Source organism: Sminthopsis crassicaudata, chromosome 1, assembly GCF_048593235.1.
Source record: "Sminthopsis crassicaudata isolate SCR6 chromosome 1, ASM4859323v1, whole genome shotgun sequence".
Taxonomy (NCBI): domain Eukaryota; kingdom Metazoa; phylum Chordata; class Mammalia; order Dasyuromorphia; family Dasyuridae; genus Sminthopsis; species Sminthopsis crassicaudata.
The window spans coordinates 46773162-46794288 of NC_133617.1; the positions used below are offsets into that span (position 1 = coordinate 46773162).

The window sequence follows — 21127 nt, forward strand, 5'->3', positions numbered from 1 at the left end:
AGTATGTGTATGTATGGAATAGGAAGGAGGGAGGGATGTAGAAGAAAGATTTCTCTGAAGGATAAGAGTGTGTGTGTGTGTGTGTGTGTGTGTGTGTGTGTGTGTGTATACACTTGAACCACCATTCTGTTTTTTCAGTCTTTGTCCTCCCATTACAAATATGAAATGCATCTTATACCAGTGCTTGGCTTCTAATCTAACTCACCTACCTGTTTCACTGAACCATCTTTTCCAGAAACTTTCTACACTGAGCTTGGGTGGGAAAAGTCCATATTTGTTTTTGATTTTTATGGGGATGGGAGCAGTGTGGTCATATAATAGACTTATAGAATAGTGGAATCTTTAAAACGGACCTTTGGTAATTATTTAATTTAATTTCCCATCCATCCAATGAAAGAATGTCTTTAAGAAAACATTCTTGAAGTATGTTTTTGTTTCCTTCAATAGGTTATCTTGGATAAATTTTATCATATAAGGTAAATTGCCCAAGAGCTAGAGATTCAATAAAATATATGGATCTGGCTTGCTAGCTGCTCCTTCACCTGCTGCCTCCATCCCTATTTCTAAACCCTTAAAACATTCATTTATTTGCCATACAAGAAATAAGGGAAGAAATGATGATCCAGACTGGGACAAGGAAGTGACTGACCTTATGTCTGACATTATTTCTATGCATTCTAGAAGCCCGGAGGCCAAACTTCTAGACCAGTTTCTCTGTATCTTCATTTGTTGCTAGATTTTAATTTCCTTAAAAACGTCTTCATTTTATGATCCCTTTAGAATCTTTGCACTTAGGTGCATAATAAATGTCTATGGAATAGAATTATTGAGGCAATTCAGAATAATGGAAAGAGCTTTAGATCTTGCTTCAGACCTCAGTGCCAATCTCAGCTCACTGAATTGCTTTGTGATTTTGGGCAAGTCACTGATCTCTTGGTTTATGTCCCTGAGATGTCTTGAAGCTTTAGTTGTCTTGCTGGATTTAGCAAACACTTAAGTGCCTCCTTACTACTTCTAAAACTGTGATTTCAGCCCCATACTGATGTAGATTACAACCTCTCCATGCATCACTAATCTTTATAATGACTTCTTGTGGCCTTTAAAAAAAAAAAAAAGAAAGAAAGAAAGAAAGAAAAAAAGAAAAGATAAAATCATGGTCTGCTGTGTGAACCTGGAAAACATCTACTTTGGTTAACCCTTAAGAACCTAGTCACCCAGTCTCTATGCCATCCATGTTTTATCATCTATAAAAAGAGAAACGTGAACTAAATCATCTTTAAGTCCCTTCCAACTTTGACATTCTGTGGCTTAAGTGCTTTCCCATCCATTATTTCATGGGATCCTTGTAGCCCTCCTATGAGAGAAGCCTTTAGTTCCCTGTATTCCCCCAAAGATCCAGGAAAATAGCATTCTTCTTGTTACAGAGCAGGACAGGTCTGCTATCCTGTGGAGCATCTGTCAGTGGAGCTGTCAATGAGCATTTAGGCTACCAAGCGCTGCTTTATTTTTTTTGTCATTATTATTATTTTATTATTATTATGAGAATCATTATTAGTTTTGGTTTTTTTATTTTTTTTTTTTTTGCTGCTTTATTTTTTAACCCTGGGCACATTGAGGTCCTCTCAGGGACCTGGAGTTGGTAGGAACAATAGAAGTACCCTTAGTATTAGGTTAGGCTATTGGGATCCTGGGTTCCTGGCAAACTTGGCTCATCTTCTTTCCTACTCCTGACAGTTTAATGCTTCACTTTTTCCTTTCTCACAAAACTTTTGATCACTACCTTTTCTCCTTCTCTTTTTTTTCTCCTTTACCATCTTCCAGCACCTGACCATGAAGCCTAACCACTCTGCCATGTCCAGCACGCCTTTTGTCTCACGTATCCCCTGGGAACCCAGACTCCATCTTTGTGTGGCATGGGGTGGGGATCAAGAGTTGGGGGAGGGCCTGGGAGGCAGAGGCATGAAGAATCCCCCTATAACTGGTCTTCTCTTCTCCTTTAGGGGCAGGTCACCAGAGCCCAAGAGGCCGAGGAGAACTATGTCATCAAAAGGGAGTTAGCTGTGGTGAAGCAGCAGTGCAGCTCAGCCACTGAGAACCTCCAAAAGGCTCAGAGCACTATCCGGCAGCTCCAGGAGCAGCAGGTAAGCCCTGAGTGCCATACCAGGCAGGGAGGAAACGGGGCCAAAGGGGATGCCAATATTTAGCCTGGCAAGCTGCCCCTCCTGAAAGTGTTTGTGCCCTGCAAATGTGAACAGGTGACAGATTTAGGCTCTCTGAGCCTAATACACCAAAGGAAGAGAGATCCAGGAAGAAAAACAAGTCCTCCAGAAGTGCCACAGAGTTAGGAATTCTAGTCTAGGAGAGAAAATATTGAATTTGGTGTCGGATGGCTTGGGTTCAAATCCCCAATCTGCCAGTTATTAGGTGCATGGAGGGTGGGGCTTGGTCAGGCAGGCAGACAACAGCGTTTATTAAGTACCAACCGTGGGCCAAGGATTGAGCTAAAGGCTGGGAATGCCAAAGGGACAAAAAAGGGCATAAGATGATCCCTGCTTTTAAGGAGTTCCTAGACTTAACAAAGGAGACAGCGTAGAAACAAGCATGCAAAAATGAGATGTAAGTGTCAGGAAGGACCAGATTCAAATCCTAACTCAGATATTCACTAGCTGTGTAATCCTGGGCACCAGCCAAACTCAGCCTCAGTTTCCTCATCCACAGAATGGGGGTGATGAAAAGCATCATAAACCTGCAGCCTCTTATTATCTATGGGACCGAACAAGTCTCTGTACCTCTGTCAGCCTCAGTTTGCTCATTAGTCAAATAAGGCTCACAAGAGCTTCCTCCATCCCTCACAGAATTGTTCTAAGAGAGTCCTTCTCAAACCTCACAAAACAAAATGCTCATGTTGATTGGACAAGTCACTCCTCTACCCTCAAGCTCCATTTCTGCCTCGTGAAAGAATTGGGGGCTGGGGCAGCTGGGAGGGGAGTGGGGACAGACACTGACTTTTCTGAGGACACTTGTTTTAGTGGACACTCCTGAGAGCTGTGCTCTGATCCTACAGCAAATTCCAATGGAGAATGGGTGCACCTGGATACTCTTCAAGGGTCATACTCACATGAGCATCCCAGGTTGTGTGACTCAGTGGATAGTGTTGAGCCTGGCATCAGGAAAACCTCGGTTCAAATCCCATCTCAGACCCTTCCTGGCTGTGTGACCTCTGACAAGTCCTTTAACCTCTGTCTGCTTCAGCTTCCTCACCTATAAAATGGGGATTGTTGTAGCACCTACCTCCTAAAGTTGTAGTAAAGAGCAAATGACAATATTTGTAAAGCAAGATATAAATAAATCAATAAGCTTATTAGCAAGGAACCTATACCTGGGCTAGCAGGCCATGGAACTCTAGTCTAAGCTATCACTCCACACACATACAGATGGCCAACAATTGACTAGATTTTCTCTCCCTCCCCCCCAACTCAAGGAAACCTTCCTGAGTCTACACCAGGCAAAGTATAATCAAATCCATATGAACTCTTGGAAACCCTTTTGTATCCAAGGGGCTATATGACAGAGAATTTTTTTTTCACAGTGAGCTAAACAGCATACACAAGAAGTATCTTCTTAACCCCCCCCCAAATCCTATAGCAGCATGGAGGTAACCCTATGTTACCAAGGTTACTGGGGAAGTGATTTCTCTGGAGCAGGGACCAGCCATCCCCATTAGCTACTGACAGCTACTGCCCCAAGGAAACACCCTGGGAAGAGAAGGGGCAGCATGTTCCAAGCACGTTAAATCTCAGACTCCAGTGAAGAGAGCCCGGGACCCTGAGCCCAAGAGCCTTGGGAATAGCCGTGCCTTCCAGACCACCAACTATACTTCTAGGCCAGCTCTACTATCCCTGAAAAAAGAAAACAGTAATCAAGGACAAGGAACCCCAGATCACTGATCCTGCTTCTTACCACCCCAGCCCCTCAGTCATTATCCTGGGAAGCAGATGCGACCTGACCATTGCTTCTGCAAATGTGCCCCTGCTTTCCCCTCAACACTCACAACCTTTGTACGCCAGGGGAAGGTTTCACCCCCAAAGTTCTTGGCATTGTCAGATGATTCTACACCAAATTAGATGATTTTATCTGCTTTCTCATCACCCTAAGAACCATGGGTCCTTTCCATTTGACTTGCAGCTGGAACTTTCTATATGTCTTTTTTCCCTATTTGAATATGAATGAAGATGAGCTTTTTCTGTTTATTATCTCCTATCTTAGCACAGTGCTTTGGACAGATAAAGTACTTTAAAAAATGATTTTTCATTCATTAATTCAAACTGTGTCAGCCTGACAAGTTCTACTCACTCTGGAAAGCCATTCAATACCAACCATCTAATTTCCAAGGACTAACCTGGCTAAGTTCAGAGAGGCTTATTATTATCAGATTAGCCATTCGATAATGAATCCTTTTGCCATGACAATCCACAAAACAAAGAAAAAATTTAAAATGTCCCTCAGTTCCAAGTGGCTCCTTCTACTTCTTCAGTGACAGAGTGGTATAAAGGAGAGAAGATGCCAAAAATCACACATTATAAACATTAGTTAAGTGGTTTTTTACTGGAGGAACTGAATCAATTCAATTTTAACTTTCTTGCCAAAAATGAATCCAGAAGACAAAGAAAGTGGCAGTTAAATGGAAGGATTGCTCATAGGCTCTCCTTAGGTAAATAAAAAGCTTAGTTATTGTGCATATGAAACTAACAAGAAACACTGCTTCATGAAATATTTGATCCCCTATGTTATATTCAAGATACGCATTTGCAAGAAAATATTAAAATAATTATAGTTTGTGTGTAATAAAGATATTGATGAAATAGGGGAAAATCTATCAACTTAACAAGAGCTTCCCTTCAATTAATTTTCATGTATTTTAATACTTTGTAACTTTAGTATTAAAGTGAGTACGGAAGGTGATGAAATAATTGTGAGTAATATTGTTTCACAAAACAAGAAGATGCAATGAAAAGAAAGGCATGTTTTCAGAAAGCTTGGTAAAAAGTTGAATGAAATCAATCATACTGAAAACATTTAGATGAAATTTAAAAGAAGAAAATGGGAAAAATGGGGGAAATTTTGTTAACATTTTTATCATTAAGTCTTTTTTAATGTTAGTAGAACCTACTGATATCTCAGTCCCTAAATTACCTGAATTACTACTTGAGGATGCAGAAATGACACCAGAAACAAAAGGCAGAAAGAACAGCTAGACTGGAGAAGGTAACACAGTTTGGAAGGTGTTGAGAGACTGATCCCCAAGTTATCTAAAAAGACAGATACAAAAATATTGGAAAGAATATTAGATCTTGTTATCTCAAAAAAAGGCATCTGAGAAAATAGTGGTTAACTCTACCTGTGTTACCAGTTCTACAAAACTGTAGGAGAAAAATCTACAAAAGATTGAGAGAACCCTTGAAGAGTTGAGAAGGGAGCAGTTTGACTTTGACCAATGACATTTTCTAGGCTTCATCTTTGTAGCTGACTAAGTGGTCACTGAGCAAATGTGCCCACATACACACACAGTGAAAATGATCAAGAATCAACAATTGAAAAAATTTAGTGTTTGATGGTACAACAAAATGCTACCTGAAAGGTTCCACTCCAACAATGTAGCTCCCATGCATGTGTCAAATTAATTCCAGCTTCCTTAAAAGATGTAATAGGCTATATAACTCTGTTCAAACTTCTGATGATTAATGTCAAATGATGGATGAAATAAGGCAACATAATCACCAATGTGTTTGAAATCACTATAAACAGCCAGCACAGAGTTCATTTGGAAAAGTGGTTCATTATATTTGGTTAGAATCTCCAGATGTTCTTGTTGCAGATGACACCTTTTTAATTTCATTAAACCCCAAATATTTGGGAGCCTCCTCAGTGAGTGTTCAGCTCAATCCATATCTATACAGAAAAAACTCAAGTAGGTGAAGAATGCCTATGGTTCCAGGCTGTGACATAAAGTTATGTGGACAATCCATAAAGCTAGCCCATCGATACATTTGTTTTGGACAAATTCTGTGGACCAACCATAAGTGGTCCAGATTTGGACAACAGCGGGGGAGCAATCTGGAATGCCTTTGGAAAAACGTACAGTGTTTATAATGGTTCAAAGCTTCTCCCTGAAACAAAGGCCCATCATTGTAAAATTTTTATTCCTCTGCTGCTGCTATGGGGCCGTGAATCATAGAACTATATGGTCTCAAAGAACTAAAGTTGAGGCTCACCCAACGGCAATAAAATGGTGCATAGTGGGGATAAGTAGGCTAACATATTAATAATGATGTACTAATAACATTTTGCATAGGCAAAACAGGCTAATAGATTACAGTGTGACTAGAAAAGGAAGAGACTAGATAGGCATATGGTAACAGTGAAAGGTAACTAAGGCAGTGAGGCAGTGGAAAGAGTGCTGCATTTGAATTCAGAAGTCTCAGCTCTGCCACTTAATGCCTATAACCTTGGGCAACTTCCTTAAATAGAGCAGGACCTTTCCTCATCTAAAATAGAGAGGTTGGACTATATAATTTCTGAAGTCCCTTCCAGTTTGAAATCATCCTATAATGACTACTTTTCCTGCTTCGTTGGGAGCCATGAAATGGCAAGAGATCCAGAGGAGGACACTCCCTCTCTCAAGTTGTTAGGTGGATCCCCTGTAGAGAATTTATTGGAGTATGTGGAGAAGATATGCAAAAAATTAGCAAATATAGATAGGTTCCATCATCGGAGGTATAAGAGATCCACGCCAGCTCATCTAACTCTGTGTATGTGTGTATGTGTCTGTGTCTCTGTGTGTGTGGATGTGGATGTGAGAGTGACAGACAAAAATGAAGAAAGACAGAGAGAAGGGACTGAAACTTTAGTTTCTAAGTCTCCTTTCCTAATGAGCAGCTACATAACAATAGTAAATAATAGTTAATGACAGCTGATAATAGCACTTTAAGGTTTTTCAAGTGCTTTACATGTGTTATTTCATTTGCTATTTGATTTGATTTGATTTGAGTATGACCTACTCCTAGGGAGCATAGAGAAGAGCTGGGCTTGCCTGGCAAGGTACCGATGGCTTTCACTCGAGAGAAGATGTATTTCCCCAGGGTTTACACCTCAGGATCTTTGGCCTTAGGAAAGAGAATGACCTGTTCTTTGGTTCTTTATGAGCAAGAGCAAATGAAATATTCTCCTGGTTGGAAACAAAGTCAGTTCCAGCTTTTCTCCCCGTCAGGCCAGGAACATTATTTTAGGATTCTTCATGGCCATGCCTTTGGATAAAGTAAGACCTGAGCATGGATCTGCGTGCTTCGCCACCATGTGCAAAGGCCCAAGACAGAGCTGGAATACAGAAATATATGATCCTCCCCAGATGCAAGATCCTTGAGGAATAAGCATAGATAATAATCAGTCATCAAACATTTATTAAGCAATTACTATGTGCCAGATAATATGTTAAGCACTGGAGATACAAAGAAAGGCCAAAATACAATCTTTTTTCCCTCAAGGAGCTTGCATTCTAATGGGAAAGACTATGTGAAACAACCATGTACACACTCAGTACATACAGAATAGACAAAAGGTAATCTCAGAGGGAAATTACTAGTAGAGGGGAGGGGGTGGAGGTGGGAGGATCATCCAAGGCCTTCAGCAGAAAGTAACATTTGAAGTGAGTTTTGAAGGAAGCCAGGGAAGCCACGAGGCAGAGAGGCGGTGTAGAAGGTTCCAGGAGAAGGCTTGGAGATGGGAGATGCCATCATGTTAAGGAGAGTAAGAAGGTCTTTGTGGCTGATTCTGGAGCACATGGAAGGGAGTAAAAAATAAGACTGTAAAGATAGGAAGAGGCAGAATTGTTGAGAGCTTTAAATGGAGGCAGACAGGTCAGAGAGGTGGACAAAATTAAGGCTCTGGGAGATGCATAATCATAGAGGGCTAGAGTTTTAGAATCTGAGTTGAAAGGAGTGTCAGAGATCATCTAGGTCAACTAGACCAAGCTAACTAAAAATGTGAGTCCAGTCTTTGTGTTCTTGGCTCCTCTGTCCTTAGTAGCTACTGAGATTAAAAGTAGGGTCTTTTAAACTGGATATCTGTGGGGAGTCCAGGGCCTCTGCCACCTAGGAAGAAAATAGTCATCACCACTATAACCTGTTCAATTCAGGGAACTTTCTTGGAGTCCCCCATAGGCACAGGGAAGCATCTGTCCTGCTCCCCAGCCTCAGCCTTGTTTCTTATCTGATCAACTGTCAACAGCTGCAGAAGTACCAGTGCAACGGCTCCTCCATCCCCATCCCACCCTGCCCCCACTCCATTTTGTGGTTATGTCTGCCTTCACTCTAGAGCTAACAGGACACCCTGTTGGAGAAATCTGTTAGCTTTTTTTTTCCCCATGCAGTAAAAATTTAGCAGGTAAGGAGCACCCTGTGGTTTTCCATTCTATAGTACTTAGCTTGAGTCAGGGCCCAGTATCAGCCGGAAAGGCCTGAGGGCTGCTCTGTACACTGGCCAGGATGACAAAACATCTGAAAAAGAATGTTCTTAAGTAAAGGCTAAAGGAACAAGTATGATTTGGCCTGAAAATAAAGATTGGTAGGAGATGGGAAACAGAGGGCTCAAGACAATTCACTTGAATCGATCTGGGTCTCAACTTCTTCTTCAATATAATTGGGGGAATGGGGGACACTAGATGACCTCTAAGGTCATTTAAGGCAGCAGAGGATGTGAGTAAAAAGGTTAGATTAGATTTTAAAGGGAGATCATTGGAATTAATAACTGAGGGAAATTTTAAAAAGGAGAAACAGAAAAAAGATAAAGAGGATAGGGATGGAATAGGAGAAAGAGAGAAAGGGAGGGGAATGAGAGAGAGAGAGAGACAGAGACAGAGACAGAGAGAGAAAGAGACAGAGAGTGTGTGTGTGTGTGTGTGTGTGTGTGTGTGTGTGTGTGTGTGTGTGTGTGTATGTATGTATGTATATGAGTGTATGATCATTTGATTCTCGCTGCAACCCTATAGCAGGTATTATTATTCCTCTTTTTATATAAGAGGAAATCAAGCTTCTCCAAGTTTGTGATTTGTCTGTAGTCTCATAGTTATTAAGTTATGGATGGAGAATTCTTTATCTGGCACATCAGGTTGTCCCTCATAAATGAAGGTCTTTTGTTAGGTTGTCTTCATTACCACTAGGTTTATTCTGCCTTTAGACTTTGTCCCCCATCCCCTTTCAGTGCCCTAGTTTTCCAAAAGTGGCCTGGTACCCTCATGCTATCCCATTTTCTCAGAGACCTCTAATGTGATATACCACCTTGGCCTGTGAACAGGGGCTGCATTTACTGGCTGGTCTTTCTTCCCCTGCCTCAAAGGGGCTTCCTTAAGACTTAAAAGTAAAACCATAAATGTAAAACATTCCTTTTTAATCAATGGCTTTTTCTGTCTCTTAATGTGTCACTCAGACACTTTTCACATATTGAAACTCCTTTTATAATAGTTGTCAACATGAAAAAAAAAACCTGAGAGATGGAATCATTTTCATTGTTCAGAGTTTGAATTTTGTAATGATTAAGATCACCAGGAACTGGGTCATAATTCTGACTCTCTTTTAACTCTCTTTTAACATTTCAGTTTCTCTGCTGAGAAATGTTTCTGCTCTATTTCCCATACTATTGGAAATTTCCTTTGAGTGTTTTTCCTGGTTGTATCCTTGAAAAATCATTCTTCTTTTTTCCAGAATGCTGACTTACTGCATGCTCACTGAGAGCAAAGCCTCATCTGTGTCAAAAGAGACTTCGTTTTCTACCATTCTCCATGTTTCTCTAGAACTCATAATTTCTCTCCTTTCTTGAAAGATAAAGAATTTAACTTTTCTTTTTTAGTAAAAGGTTTTATCTTTTAAATCTAAGCCAAGATAGCAGTGATTTAAAATCCAGCTTCTGCCCCAGTTTTAATAATAATAGTAACAATAGCAATAATTATAATAATAGCCAGCATTTATATAGCACTTTAGAGTTGGCAAATATTATATCATAAGATCTTCAACAACCCTGGGAGGTAGATGCTTTTATTAAGGAAACTGAGCAGTGGCATTAATTGATTTGTCCCTGGATCTCATGGCTAATAAATGCCTGAAGTTAGGTTTGAACTCATATCTTTATGACTCCAGGCCCAGCGCTCTCTCCTCTATACCACTTTCCTCTTCCTAATAGAATACTTTAAAAGATGTGTGGGGATTCTTTTCACAAATACTTGCTAACCTCTCCTTTTTTGTCTTGTGCCCTTCCTGTGGTATTTCCCCTCATATTTTCCATTGAGGACCTCTATCTCATGTGGTAAATTTCTCCTCCTGACCATTCTATTTGGGACTTCAGGAAGCAAGAATCTGGATAAAAGAGTTGAGGTAGCAGGAGGAGAGGAGAGAAGGAAATATTGAGAATAACTATGATACCATAAGGCCTCACCTGGAATGAGGATCCTTACAGATCACTTTTGATCCTAAGACCATATCTAGAAAACTAATTTTTATTTAAGTAGATCTCATACTTGGTTGAATATAGAGTACTTAGGGCCACAAACTTAACAGTCTTAACTTCTGTCTTCTATTCACTCCCTTTATTCACTGCTGTTGAAGAACTAATCTCTGAACTTGGGAACTGAGTTTCAGCATAGATTAAAATGTTTAATGCTATGTAGACTTTTTTCTTTGACATATGTCATGGGCTAGCTGGTGAACAAAAGATGCCCATTCCCTGATAAGCACTTATCTAGATGCTGAATACAGGGCTCAGCATAAACGGATTTTACCAGATCAGGTGCTCTTATTTCCTTATATTGTTGTGCTCATCCCTCAGAATTCAAAGATAGATGGTATACAGCCTTTCTTCTAGGAGGCAAATATAAAAATCACCCTGATACAAGAGAGAGAGAGAAGTGCAAAGTCCAGAAAAAATGCAATGAAAAATTTGAAGAGGGAAAGATGACTTTTAATTGGAGGATCAGGAAAGGCTTCATTGAGAAGGTAATATCTGAATTGAACCTTGAAGGAAAGAAGGAATTTTAAGAGATGTAGATGTGAGAAGAGGGAGAATTCTAGGCATGGGAAATAGTGGGAGCAAAAACACAGAGAGTAAAAGGAAGGAGGACAATAGCAAATGAAGACTTGTCCTATTTGGTTGGGAAAGGAAAGAAAGTAGTATGAAATGAGGCTAGACAAGGATATTGAAGCCAAATGATGAAGGGCTTTTGAATGGCAGAATGAGGCCCTTTTGGGTAACCACCAAAGATGTCCAAATAGAGACCAGATGCATTCACCTCAGATGCTTTTCTTAGGCCTTGCCCATCCCCAGGCCCTGCTTCTCAGGGTAAGACTTCAGCAAACATAGACTGTTAGAACTGGAAGAAAGCATCTAGTCCAACATCTTATTTTACAAATGAGATTGAAACTCAGAGTGGTAATTATTTTACCGAGGTCACAGCCCATTTGGGGTGTAGCCAGAACGAGAACCCAAGGATCCTTGCTCCCAAAGCCTCAGTGCTCTTTTCTTGTGACAGTGTTTGATGGCTGGGAGCTCAGAAATAATGCCCAAGTTGTGGGTTGTGTATATTTGACACTTCTATTCATAACTACCCATTAATTGATTTAGGTCCCAAGTAAAATCCTACCTTATACAGGACACTTCCTGTAATCTCTCAGTTCCAGTGTTTTTCTTCTTGTTAATTATTTGCTATTTATCCTGTATAAGCTTGTTTTGTATAAATTTGTATGTCTGTGTGTGTATGTGCATATATCCCCCTTTAGATTATAAGCTTCCTGAGAGCAAGGATTGTATTTTGCCTCTTCTTATTCCTCCAATGCTGAGCACAGTTCCTGCTAAGCACACAAGTGATTAATAAATGTCTATTGAGTGATTAATCAATTAAGTATAGTTAACAGGTGATGATAATTCTGTACTTCCCACCATATGCTTCATTTTCCACTTTTGGTCTCTGGAAAAGACCGTGGTGAAACTGACTACAGAAGTAGAGGCAAGAGTTGAAAAGTTATAGCCACTTTTAGGTGCTAAATCCCTTTCAGGATTTAGCCTGCCAATTAAGGGCATGCCCCAACCTCATAGGATGTTTCCTTTCTCTAGGGAACTTGCCCTTTTTATGCTCTCCCAACTCTATTTCATATTTACTATTCCTGATGTCTGTTGTATCCCACCATTTTGTCTGTAACCTCTCCCCCTAAATAAAATTACCATTTATGGAAAAAGAAAAGTTATAACTAGCATTGCATGATCAAAGCTGTGTTTTAAGGTGGACTAACTGGTTCTAGGGAGAGCCTAGTGACTTTGAAAGAAGACGTGATTGGAAACTGGAATCCGAAGAACTCCGACATGGAAGGGACTTCAAGGGATAGCCTGTACTTGAGCACTATCCCCTACAAGAAGTCAATCAGCTTCCATTTGATGCTCACCCAAAAAGAGCTCCCAAGGCAGCTTCAAGCTAGCCTTAAGCATTAGGAAATTTTCTCTTGAGCCAAAAAGTTCCCAGTCTGCATCTTCTGCCCATTGCTCCTACTCCTGCCCTTTGGGGTCAAAAGGAGCAAATCCTGTTATTCTTCCCTGTGATCACCCTTCATGTATTTGAAGACACTCTCATGCCCTTTCCTAAACTTTATCTCCTCCAGGCTGGCTATTCCCAGTTTTTTTCAACCACTCTTCATGTGGCCCAATATTCAATATCCTCATTATTTTGGCCAACATTCTACATATTTTTATTTGTTAGCATCTCTCCTTAAAAGTGATACTCAGACTGCCTGCCCTCTAGGGGAAGAGATAGAAGGAAGGAGAGGAAAAGTTGGAACAGAAGTTTTTGCAAGAGTCAATGTTGAAAAATTACCCATGCATATGCATGGTAAAAAGCTATAATAATAATAATAATAATGAAAAGAAAATCCTTTATTTCACTGGAAGTCCAGTTTTCCCATGAATGATTATACTTAGTTTTGCTAGGTAGTTGATTCTTAACTGTAATCCTAACTCCATTATTCTCTGGAATATCATATTTCAAATGTTCCAATCCTTTAATGAAGAAGCTACTAAATCTTGTTCTCTTAAAAAAAAGTGATACCCAGAATTGAACCCAGCACTGTAGATATGGGCTGACCAAGTCAGAGAACAGTAGAACTCTTTGTCTCCCTCACCTCCCCATACTTCTAGGAATGCACCTTACATCAGTTTTATATCTTATCCCATTGTCCTTTGTCTCCTGCAGGATAATCCTCGTCTAACAGAAGAGTTTGTGGCCCATCTGGAGACAGAACTGGAGCAATCTCGAATGCGTGAAACAGAGACCCTGAGTGCCCTCCGAGAGATGCAGGACAAAGTCCTGGACATGGAGAAGGTGGGGTCTCTGAGGAAGAAGGGTGCCTTGGAACTAGCAAACAAAAATGCCAGTCTGAGGAGGAGATGGGATAGGATGGGATAAGATAGAAATTTCCCTGCCCAAATAATAAGCTTCTGTGGCTTCAGAGTGAACCTCTGGATTTTCCTATATTGTGCTTCCCCCAACCACCACCACCCTTGTTTATCATTCTGGCTTTCCTCTCCCCTGCGGTCAGTCCCCACTGTGCAAACTTTGGTGAAGGTGTTGTCTGTGGTACCTTCAAAGACATGAGCTCAGAGCTCTCTTACCAACATCTCCATGTGCCTCTTCCCCACCATTTCCTTCCTGCATCTTAGTACAAGAAGGGCCACTCGAGAGCCCTGAGAACCACTACCCAAGTAATGAGGGGGAATAGAGGAAAGGTCCAGGAGCTAGAGCATCAGGGTATGAAGACAGAGAGGTCAGATAGCTGGATCCTTTTCTTAGACCTGAAGCAGGCAATTGGCACAGATGAGAGAAAACAGATGTGTGAATCCCCATCCTATGCCCAGAACTCAGGAGGTGGGCTCTGGATGGAAGGTGGGTGCCCAGATTCTATTTCCAACTCTGAGGTGGGGGCTCAGGACAGAAAGGCCAGATGCCTGGATCTTATTTTCAGTCCTAAAGTGGAAGAATCAGGGCACATGACCCAGAAACCAAATGTCTAATTTTGCCTTTAGGCCTAGAGACCAAAGGATTTGTAGCGGTTAAAGAACCATATTATCAGCCCACAGGAACAGTCTACAAGGCATTGGGACTGTCTTCACAAAGTTATCTGAAGATCTCCAAGCACTTGTCGTCAGTCAGTCAACAAGCACTTGTGAAACACCTTCTATGTTTTAGGCTCTATGTTAAATTTTGGAGATTCAAAGAAAAGCAAGACATTCCCTGATCTCAAGAAATTCCCAGTCAATTAGGGGAGATGGCATCCCAACGACTATGTACAAACAAGATATATACAGGATAAGTTAGGGCTGGTCTCAGAAGGAAGTCACCAAGATTAAAGAGGACTAGAAAGAGCTTCTTGCAGAAGGAGAGACTCTAGCAAGGACTTAAAGAAAACTACATAATCTGTCCATCCAAACTCAGCCCTATAACTCACAGAATCAAAGAATTTTGCTACTTAAGATTTTATCACTCTGATCTTGTAAATCACTGAAAATATTTTAGAGGGAAAGCTGAGGAAAAGTGAAGGGTTCTGATTCCTACACAAGCCTCATCTCTAGATAGTTGTACAAAAAGAGTTTTTAAAAGTGTTCTGCATTACTGCTGAGAAGTTAGCAAGGTCAGCTCGGCTTGGGAGAGAGGCGAGTGATACATTTTCCTTCCCTTCTCCTCCCCTATCCCAACTACCTATACACATAGATACACAGAAACTTGTGGACACAGAAACTACATGTGTATGTCCACGAGACACACACAGAACATCAAAATGAGGCCAGTGCTTGTGAGTCCCACCCCAAAGCCAGACTCAGGACTATGGTCACTCTGTGTCCACAACATAGAGAGAGGAGAGACACGCCTGGGGTGTCCCTGGGCATCCTCTGACTGTAAGGACAGAAATCCTGCCTTGGGGATAAGTGGAGGTACTTGCTTCCAACTAAGGAGACAGACTCGGCTTAGAAATTGCCCTGTGATGGATCAGAGTAAGTGCTGGGCTTGTCATCAGTTCTGGGTTCAGATACCACTCTGACACTCACCAGATGACTGTGCAGGTCATCTTACTCACTTCAAACTTCAAATATGTGATAAGGATAATAATCCCTCTAAGACTTTCCTCACAGAGTTGTGTTGAGACTCCATGTGTGCAAAGTACTCTGAATACCTTAAAATGCTATATAAATGTCAGTTTGATCATTATTATAATGGGCCAGATTGGGCCCTAAGACTACTTTTCTTTTTGTATCCTTACTTCCTGGGAATTGTGTAGTAGATTTGGCAGAGCTTTCCTTTCAGGGCTTCCATTCAGATAGAAAAGAACTTTGCAGGGAACACATCCCCTGAGAGTTTCTTGTTTGCCTTCAGTAATCCAAGAGAATATGGCAAGCACTGTTTGGAATATGCCAGCCATTCAAGAAGGCAAAGGGCAATGTGGGTCACAAAAATTGACTCTGCTTCTCTGCCTAGTTTGAGTAGTATATACAACAGTAGGGCCAACTTCCAAGAATTCTGTACTCCAGCCCCAGCTTCTAAGAGCAACTCACTAGAGATGTTTTCCTATCTAGCACAGACAGCAGAGAAGCAGGGAGCCAGAATCCGTGGCTCCTATCCCAGCCAGTTTCATATTGACGCCACTCTACAAAATGGGGAGTTCAGAGATCTTTAGACAGCTTCTATGTTAAACCAGTTCTTGTTTGCTTAGATCATTGCCTTGGTCTCCAACCCTAGTAGAGGCTAAAAAGCCCTTAAGAGGTCCCCTGTTCATTTGGAAGGAAAAGCTTAGAGATACCCCACCTCCCCGCCATCCTATTCCCCACCTTCATCAAAAGCTGGGGCCCTTCTCTTAGGACTCTAAAAATAGTGCTTTTGAAGTCCTGCCCACAGGATGTCACTATCATTCTCAGTTTCAGTCAGACTGATGGGTGCTATGTCCAGATGTAGGCCTTTCTGAACCTTTTGAGGGACTCCAATTTGTGAGAGGGTATTTGGGAGTCAATAAAAAGTAATTTATTACTTAGTACTTATTACTTAGTAATTTATTAATGCTTTAGGGTTCCCTACACCCAGAGATAGTCTCTGACAAAAGAGGTAGAGACCAGCTGTTTCCCACTGTTATTAAGGTCTGGACAAGGAAAAAAGGATTTGGTCTGTAATTTGCAAAGTAGGAGATTTAAGTTGAACATAAGAATTTCCTGTCTCTGGGGGAAATTCTTGCTGTCTCGTGTAAGGCAAAGCGATTTGGTCCTGGAGTGAGGAGATCTTTCAAAGTCTTGTTCAACCACTTGCTTGTAACCTTGAGCATGTCGAAGCTTTCCTAAACCTGTTTGCTTCTACCACTGAAATGCCTCATGAAGTTATTGTGGGGAAAGCACTTTATCAACAGAAACTTAGTTAGCACCTCCTAAGAATTGAGGATGCAAAAGTTGCCCTCAAAGAGCTCAATCTAATGGCAGGGAAACAATGTACTAACAACTTTGTATATAGAAGATATAGGCAGGATAAATTGGAAGATAATCAGAAGAGAGAAGGTAATAGCATTAAGGGGGATTGGGAAAGTTTCTTGTAGAGGGTGGGATTGTAGCTGGGACTTCAAAGAAGTCACTAGACAGAGATAAAGAAGAAAAGAATTCCAGGCTTGGGGAACAACTGGAGAAATTGTCCAGAGGAGATGGAGGGAATGTCTTGTTTGAAGAATAAAAATGAAGCCCCAATGTCACTGGTTTGTAAGGCACATGGAGGGAAGTAGGGCATAAAAAGACCGGAAAGGTAGGAAGGGATCATATTATGAAGGAGTTGTAAATCCAAACTGAATTTTTGATTGAATCTAGAGCCCCTATATAGAGCCACTGAAGCTGATTGAATAGAGAAGACATGGTCAGATCTATATACTGTAAAGCACTGTGTAAATATATTGATTGTGGCTCCACTGAATTGAAGAGCCTACTTTTCAGGAGAGCTCGGAAGAATTTCATTGATTCAGGATGTGTAGAGATTCTTATACCTGGAGGGACAATATGACTTCTCTAGAAGCTAGAGGAGTTTATGATCCCTGCATCTTCTAATTTTTGGTAGGAGCTAAGAGGAAGGATTAGGTATCAGATCCAGAGGGTTGCCAGCAGTGGGATAAACCCACAGACTAGCATCTTTCCAGAAAGGTTACAAGGTAGGAGAAATCTGGTCTTTTCTTTCTACCTCCCTCTTTACAACATTATCTCTCCTTCACTGCCTCCTTCTGTCTCCTTCCCTTCATGTATCTGACTTCATTTTTCGATCTTCCATCACTGTAACTTAGACTGGAGTCTGAAAGCCTAAAAGTGGAAGCTTTGAGTCACAAAGGGGCACTCCTAGTTCTTCAGTAGTTTGCCCTACGAAGCCAGACTTTGCTAGAAGTCTAGAGGTCCTAGGACTCCATTCACCATCCTAGCTGTAAAAGTGAAGAATGAAAGTCAGAATGAAAATTTCCTCTAGACAACAAGGACCAATGGGTTCTTGCCTTAGCTGGAATTAGGGAAGGTATGGTCCTGGCAGTGAAGAAGACGGGTCAAACAACTCTTTGAGAGGTAAAGGTACCAAGCCTGATAGTGTGGACCAGGGAACTGCTAGGTCCTGGTAGATAAGATCACCCACTGCTCTCTTCAGGTACCAAGCCCTGGGGCCCCAAGCAAGATATGGAGGAACAAAAGGAAGGGAATGGGAAGACAAGAGGACAAAAGCTTCATTCCCTTCACTGACTCTGTTCCCTCTTCTGCTCTTCCTAGAGGAACAACTCACTTCCTGATGAGAATAATGTGGCCCGGCTACAGGAAGAACTGAAAGGCCTAAAACTTCGGGAGAGTGAGGCCGTAGCCTCCCTTCGGGAGCTGAAATTGCAGGTTCAGGAGCTCACAGACAGCTGGCAGGTAATCCAGGCTTCCCCGGAGGGCTTTCCCTCTCACTCTTTGATGCACTACGCAGTCCTGGACTGGCAGTTTAAAACCAAGACTTCAAGTGCTGTCTCTGTCACTTCCTTGTATTGTGGGCAAAACCATTTCCTCTCTTGTACTTTGGTTTTCTTGAGGCTAACAAGGCTTGCATGCTCTATTAGTCTTCTTCCAGTGCTCTTCTGGAGGATGAGCGTGCCCCTGGCTTCTTAAAGACTGTGCCATCTGAGCAGTCCCTTGTAGGATCTAATTAGTTAGAGAAAAAGTTGGAGGGGATACCTGGCTGCAGATTGTGTGTCTATTGAATCACAGAATCTCAGTGGTCATCTTGCCAATCCTTGCATGAACAGGAATCCCTTGTGCACTGTGAAACTCTAACCCCTCCGAGTAATCAGCCATCTTCCAAACTAAGGATTCCTGGGATGGGGACCTCATTCACCCTCACAGGATGCCTGCTTCTTAGGAGCAGGGAGAATTTTGTTTTTATCTTTAAACCCCTAAAAACTCAGACAGTGCCTTGTCCATAGTGGACATTACTAATAAGTGTTTGCTGGATGAAAAAGTAAAGCTGAGTAACAAAACAAGCAGCCCTTTCATTTGTAAACAACTCTGTTAAAATGTTTTTCCTTGCATCATCTTCCTTCCATTGCTATCCGTCCTCTAGGATAGAGGAGAATAAATTTAGTTCCTCTTCCTGGTAGCATCCCCTTAGGTAACTGAAGATCACTATTGTTTCTCCTGTATGTCTCTCTTCTCCAAGTCAGCATCTCAATTCCTTCAGCTGATCCAATAATGGCATCATCTCCAGCCCAGCCATCCTTTCAGTCACCCTCCTCTGGGTGCAATTCAGCTCTTCAGTATCATAAAGCTGTGCAGTAAGGTGTGAGCTGGAGGAGCAAGCCTCCTTGCTGATGAAATCACAGATGCCCTTGAGGACTGGAGCATCCAAAATAACTCACATTTATATAGTTATTTAAAGTATGCCTTGGGCTTTGCACTAACTCCCTTGCAGGATTGTTGTGAGATAAGGTAAATGCTTTATAGAAATTTCAGCTCTTAGGGCTGAAGAGCTCCTGCAGGGAGGACCTTCAGGTTCAGTCACCTCCATCATGCCTTCCCCTGAGTGTCCTTATCTCCCTGGGACCACAGTCCAGGGCAGGGAGAAGACTCTTGACATGGGACTCTGGTCTTATTTGAAAGATGCTGATTAAGAGCCATTTCACACTCGAAAAGATGAATGGAAGTTCCAGGAGGCTGATCTTCCCTTCAGAGGTCTCTCCTGGCTCTAAAACCCTTTCCTCCCTCTTGGATAGGCCCACCTCTCCCGGGGAGGGAGATGGAAGGAGTCTCCCCGGAAACTGGCCCTTAGTGACCTACAGGATGAACTGATGACCGTCCGGCTGCGAGAGGCCCATGCTCTGGCTGAAGGAAGGGAGCTGCGGCAGCGAGTGGTGGAGCTGGAGACACAGGTCAGAGGGCCTCCCCACCCTGAGGAATGGGCAAGGACCCTGTCTTCCCTGGCCTGTACCCTCCTCCTGCCCCACTGCCAAGCTTACGCCATCCGCCTGCCCAACCTCATGAACCCAACTGGGCTGTGCCATCCCCGCACCTTGTCAGTTACAGGCCAGAGGTCACCTGATTGTCTGGCTCTAAGCTCCCCCTGCACTGCCTGAGCCCTTGGTCACTTGCTGGTGACTTCCCTCCTCCTAGGACCAGATCCATCGAAACTTGCTGAACCGTGTAGAAGCAGAGAGTGCGGGCCTGCAGGAAAAGCTCCATTACCTGGTGGCTCAGAACAAAGGCCTGCAGACCCAACTGAGTGAGAGCAAACGCAAGCATGCTGAGGCTGAGTGTAAGGTGGGCCCCCACCCTCTAGCCCCCACCCCCAAGCTGTGCTCTGCAGCCTTTCCCCATCTTCCAGGGCCTGCCCTCCAACCCAGGCTGCCAGGCCCCCATCCCGCCCCTCTCCCTCTCTTCCTTCATCTTTCCCTCCCCCGAGTCAGCTCCCTGTGCTTTCCTGCTGCTTTTGCCCCTCCAGAGCAAGGAGGAGGTGATGGCAGTAAGGCTCAGGGAGGCAGACAGCATGGCTGCTGTGGCAGAGATGAGGCAGCGGATCGCAGAGCTGGAGATTCAGGTGAGGGTCAGAGGGCACCATCCACGAGGAGAGCTTGGGGGGGGGGGCAGTCTTCGTCCCTGCGGTCCTCTCCTCCGTGACCTGGGAGGGGGCACGTTTTTGTCTTACAGAGAGAAGAAGGTATGATCCAGGGACAGCTCAACCACTCCGACTCCTCCCAGTACATCCGTGAGCTCAAGGATCAGATTGACGAACTCAAGGCCGAGGTGAGTTCTAGGCTGGGCCAGGCTGTGACTTCTTTAGTCGCTCCTCACCGGCTGGCATTCCAAGAAGGAAAATCATCCATTCCCTCTTTGGGCATGCTGGCAGGCCTTCCACCTGTAGGCCAGGGCACGAACTAATGTGCCCAGAGAAGAGATTCCCAGGGCCCTGGACTGCCTGGCAACTTTCCCCGATGCTGTGCTAAGAAAGGAAGAGAGTGCCATTGTAGCCCACCAGAGAACATCAGACCATCCCTGAGATGAGCATTCTTGACATGTCTAACTACCTGGGGGCACACAGCAGGACTCACACGGAAAACAGCCAGCATCCTAAGCCCAGGAGCCCTGGCCTAATAGGCCCGAAAGTGGAATTGTGGTCTCAGCCGATGGCCACTGGCACAAAAACCCTTCCTCTTTTCTTACCTTAGTTTTCCTAATCTGTGAAATGGAGTAAAAATCCCCCCAGAAGTAGTATGATAATCACCTGAGATAATGGAGGTGAAAGCTTAAAGGAGCCATCTTCCATCATTTATTGCTGTTGTTTCAGGAGTTTCCTACTGACTTTAGAGCAGATACGAGATTGGGCCTACAATTGCAGAGCGAGACAGAGAAGGAAACATGTCCCAACTGTTCTCTCTCTAGATCCCCGTTCTACAAGCTGGCCTCCTACAGAGCCCTTGGTCCTGCCAAAATTAGTGCCCAAAGAGCTGGGAGAGGTGCTAGCTGTCCCATTAGAGGGGGTCCAGGTCCACAGGGAGAAAGGAGGGAAGTCGAGAAGCAGGAC

The 21127-nt window shown here is 42.8% G+C and overlaps 1 protein-coding gene across 7 annotated transcripts in view; it reads left to right on the top strand.

Moving 5' to 3' along the window:
- The window catches only part of EVI5L (ecotropic viral integration site 5 like), a 60987-nt gene that overhangs the window by 36183 nt on the left and 3677 nt on the right, over positions 1-21127 (top strand). For 6 of the 7 annotated variants that reach the window (XM_074300974.1, XM_074300953.1, XM_074300991.1 and 3 more), the window contains 7 exons: positions 2001-2141; positions 13280-13408; positions 17848-17988; positions 19323-19478; positions 19720-19866; positions 20048-20143; positions 20254-20349. In XM_074300974.1, coding sequence (XP_074157075.1) covers positions 2001-2141; positions 13280-13408; positions 17848-17988; positions 19323-19478; positions 19720-19866; positions 20048-20143; positions 20254-20349 — 906 coding nt within the window. Of the gene's footprint in view, positions 1-2000; positions 2142-13279; positions 13409-17847; positions 17989-19322; positions 19479-19719; positions 19902-19957; positions 20144-20253; positions 20350-21127 lie in introns of all 7 variants that reach the window. The other variant, XR_012488057.1, reaches the window with a different exon arrangement.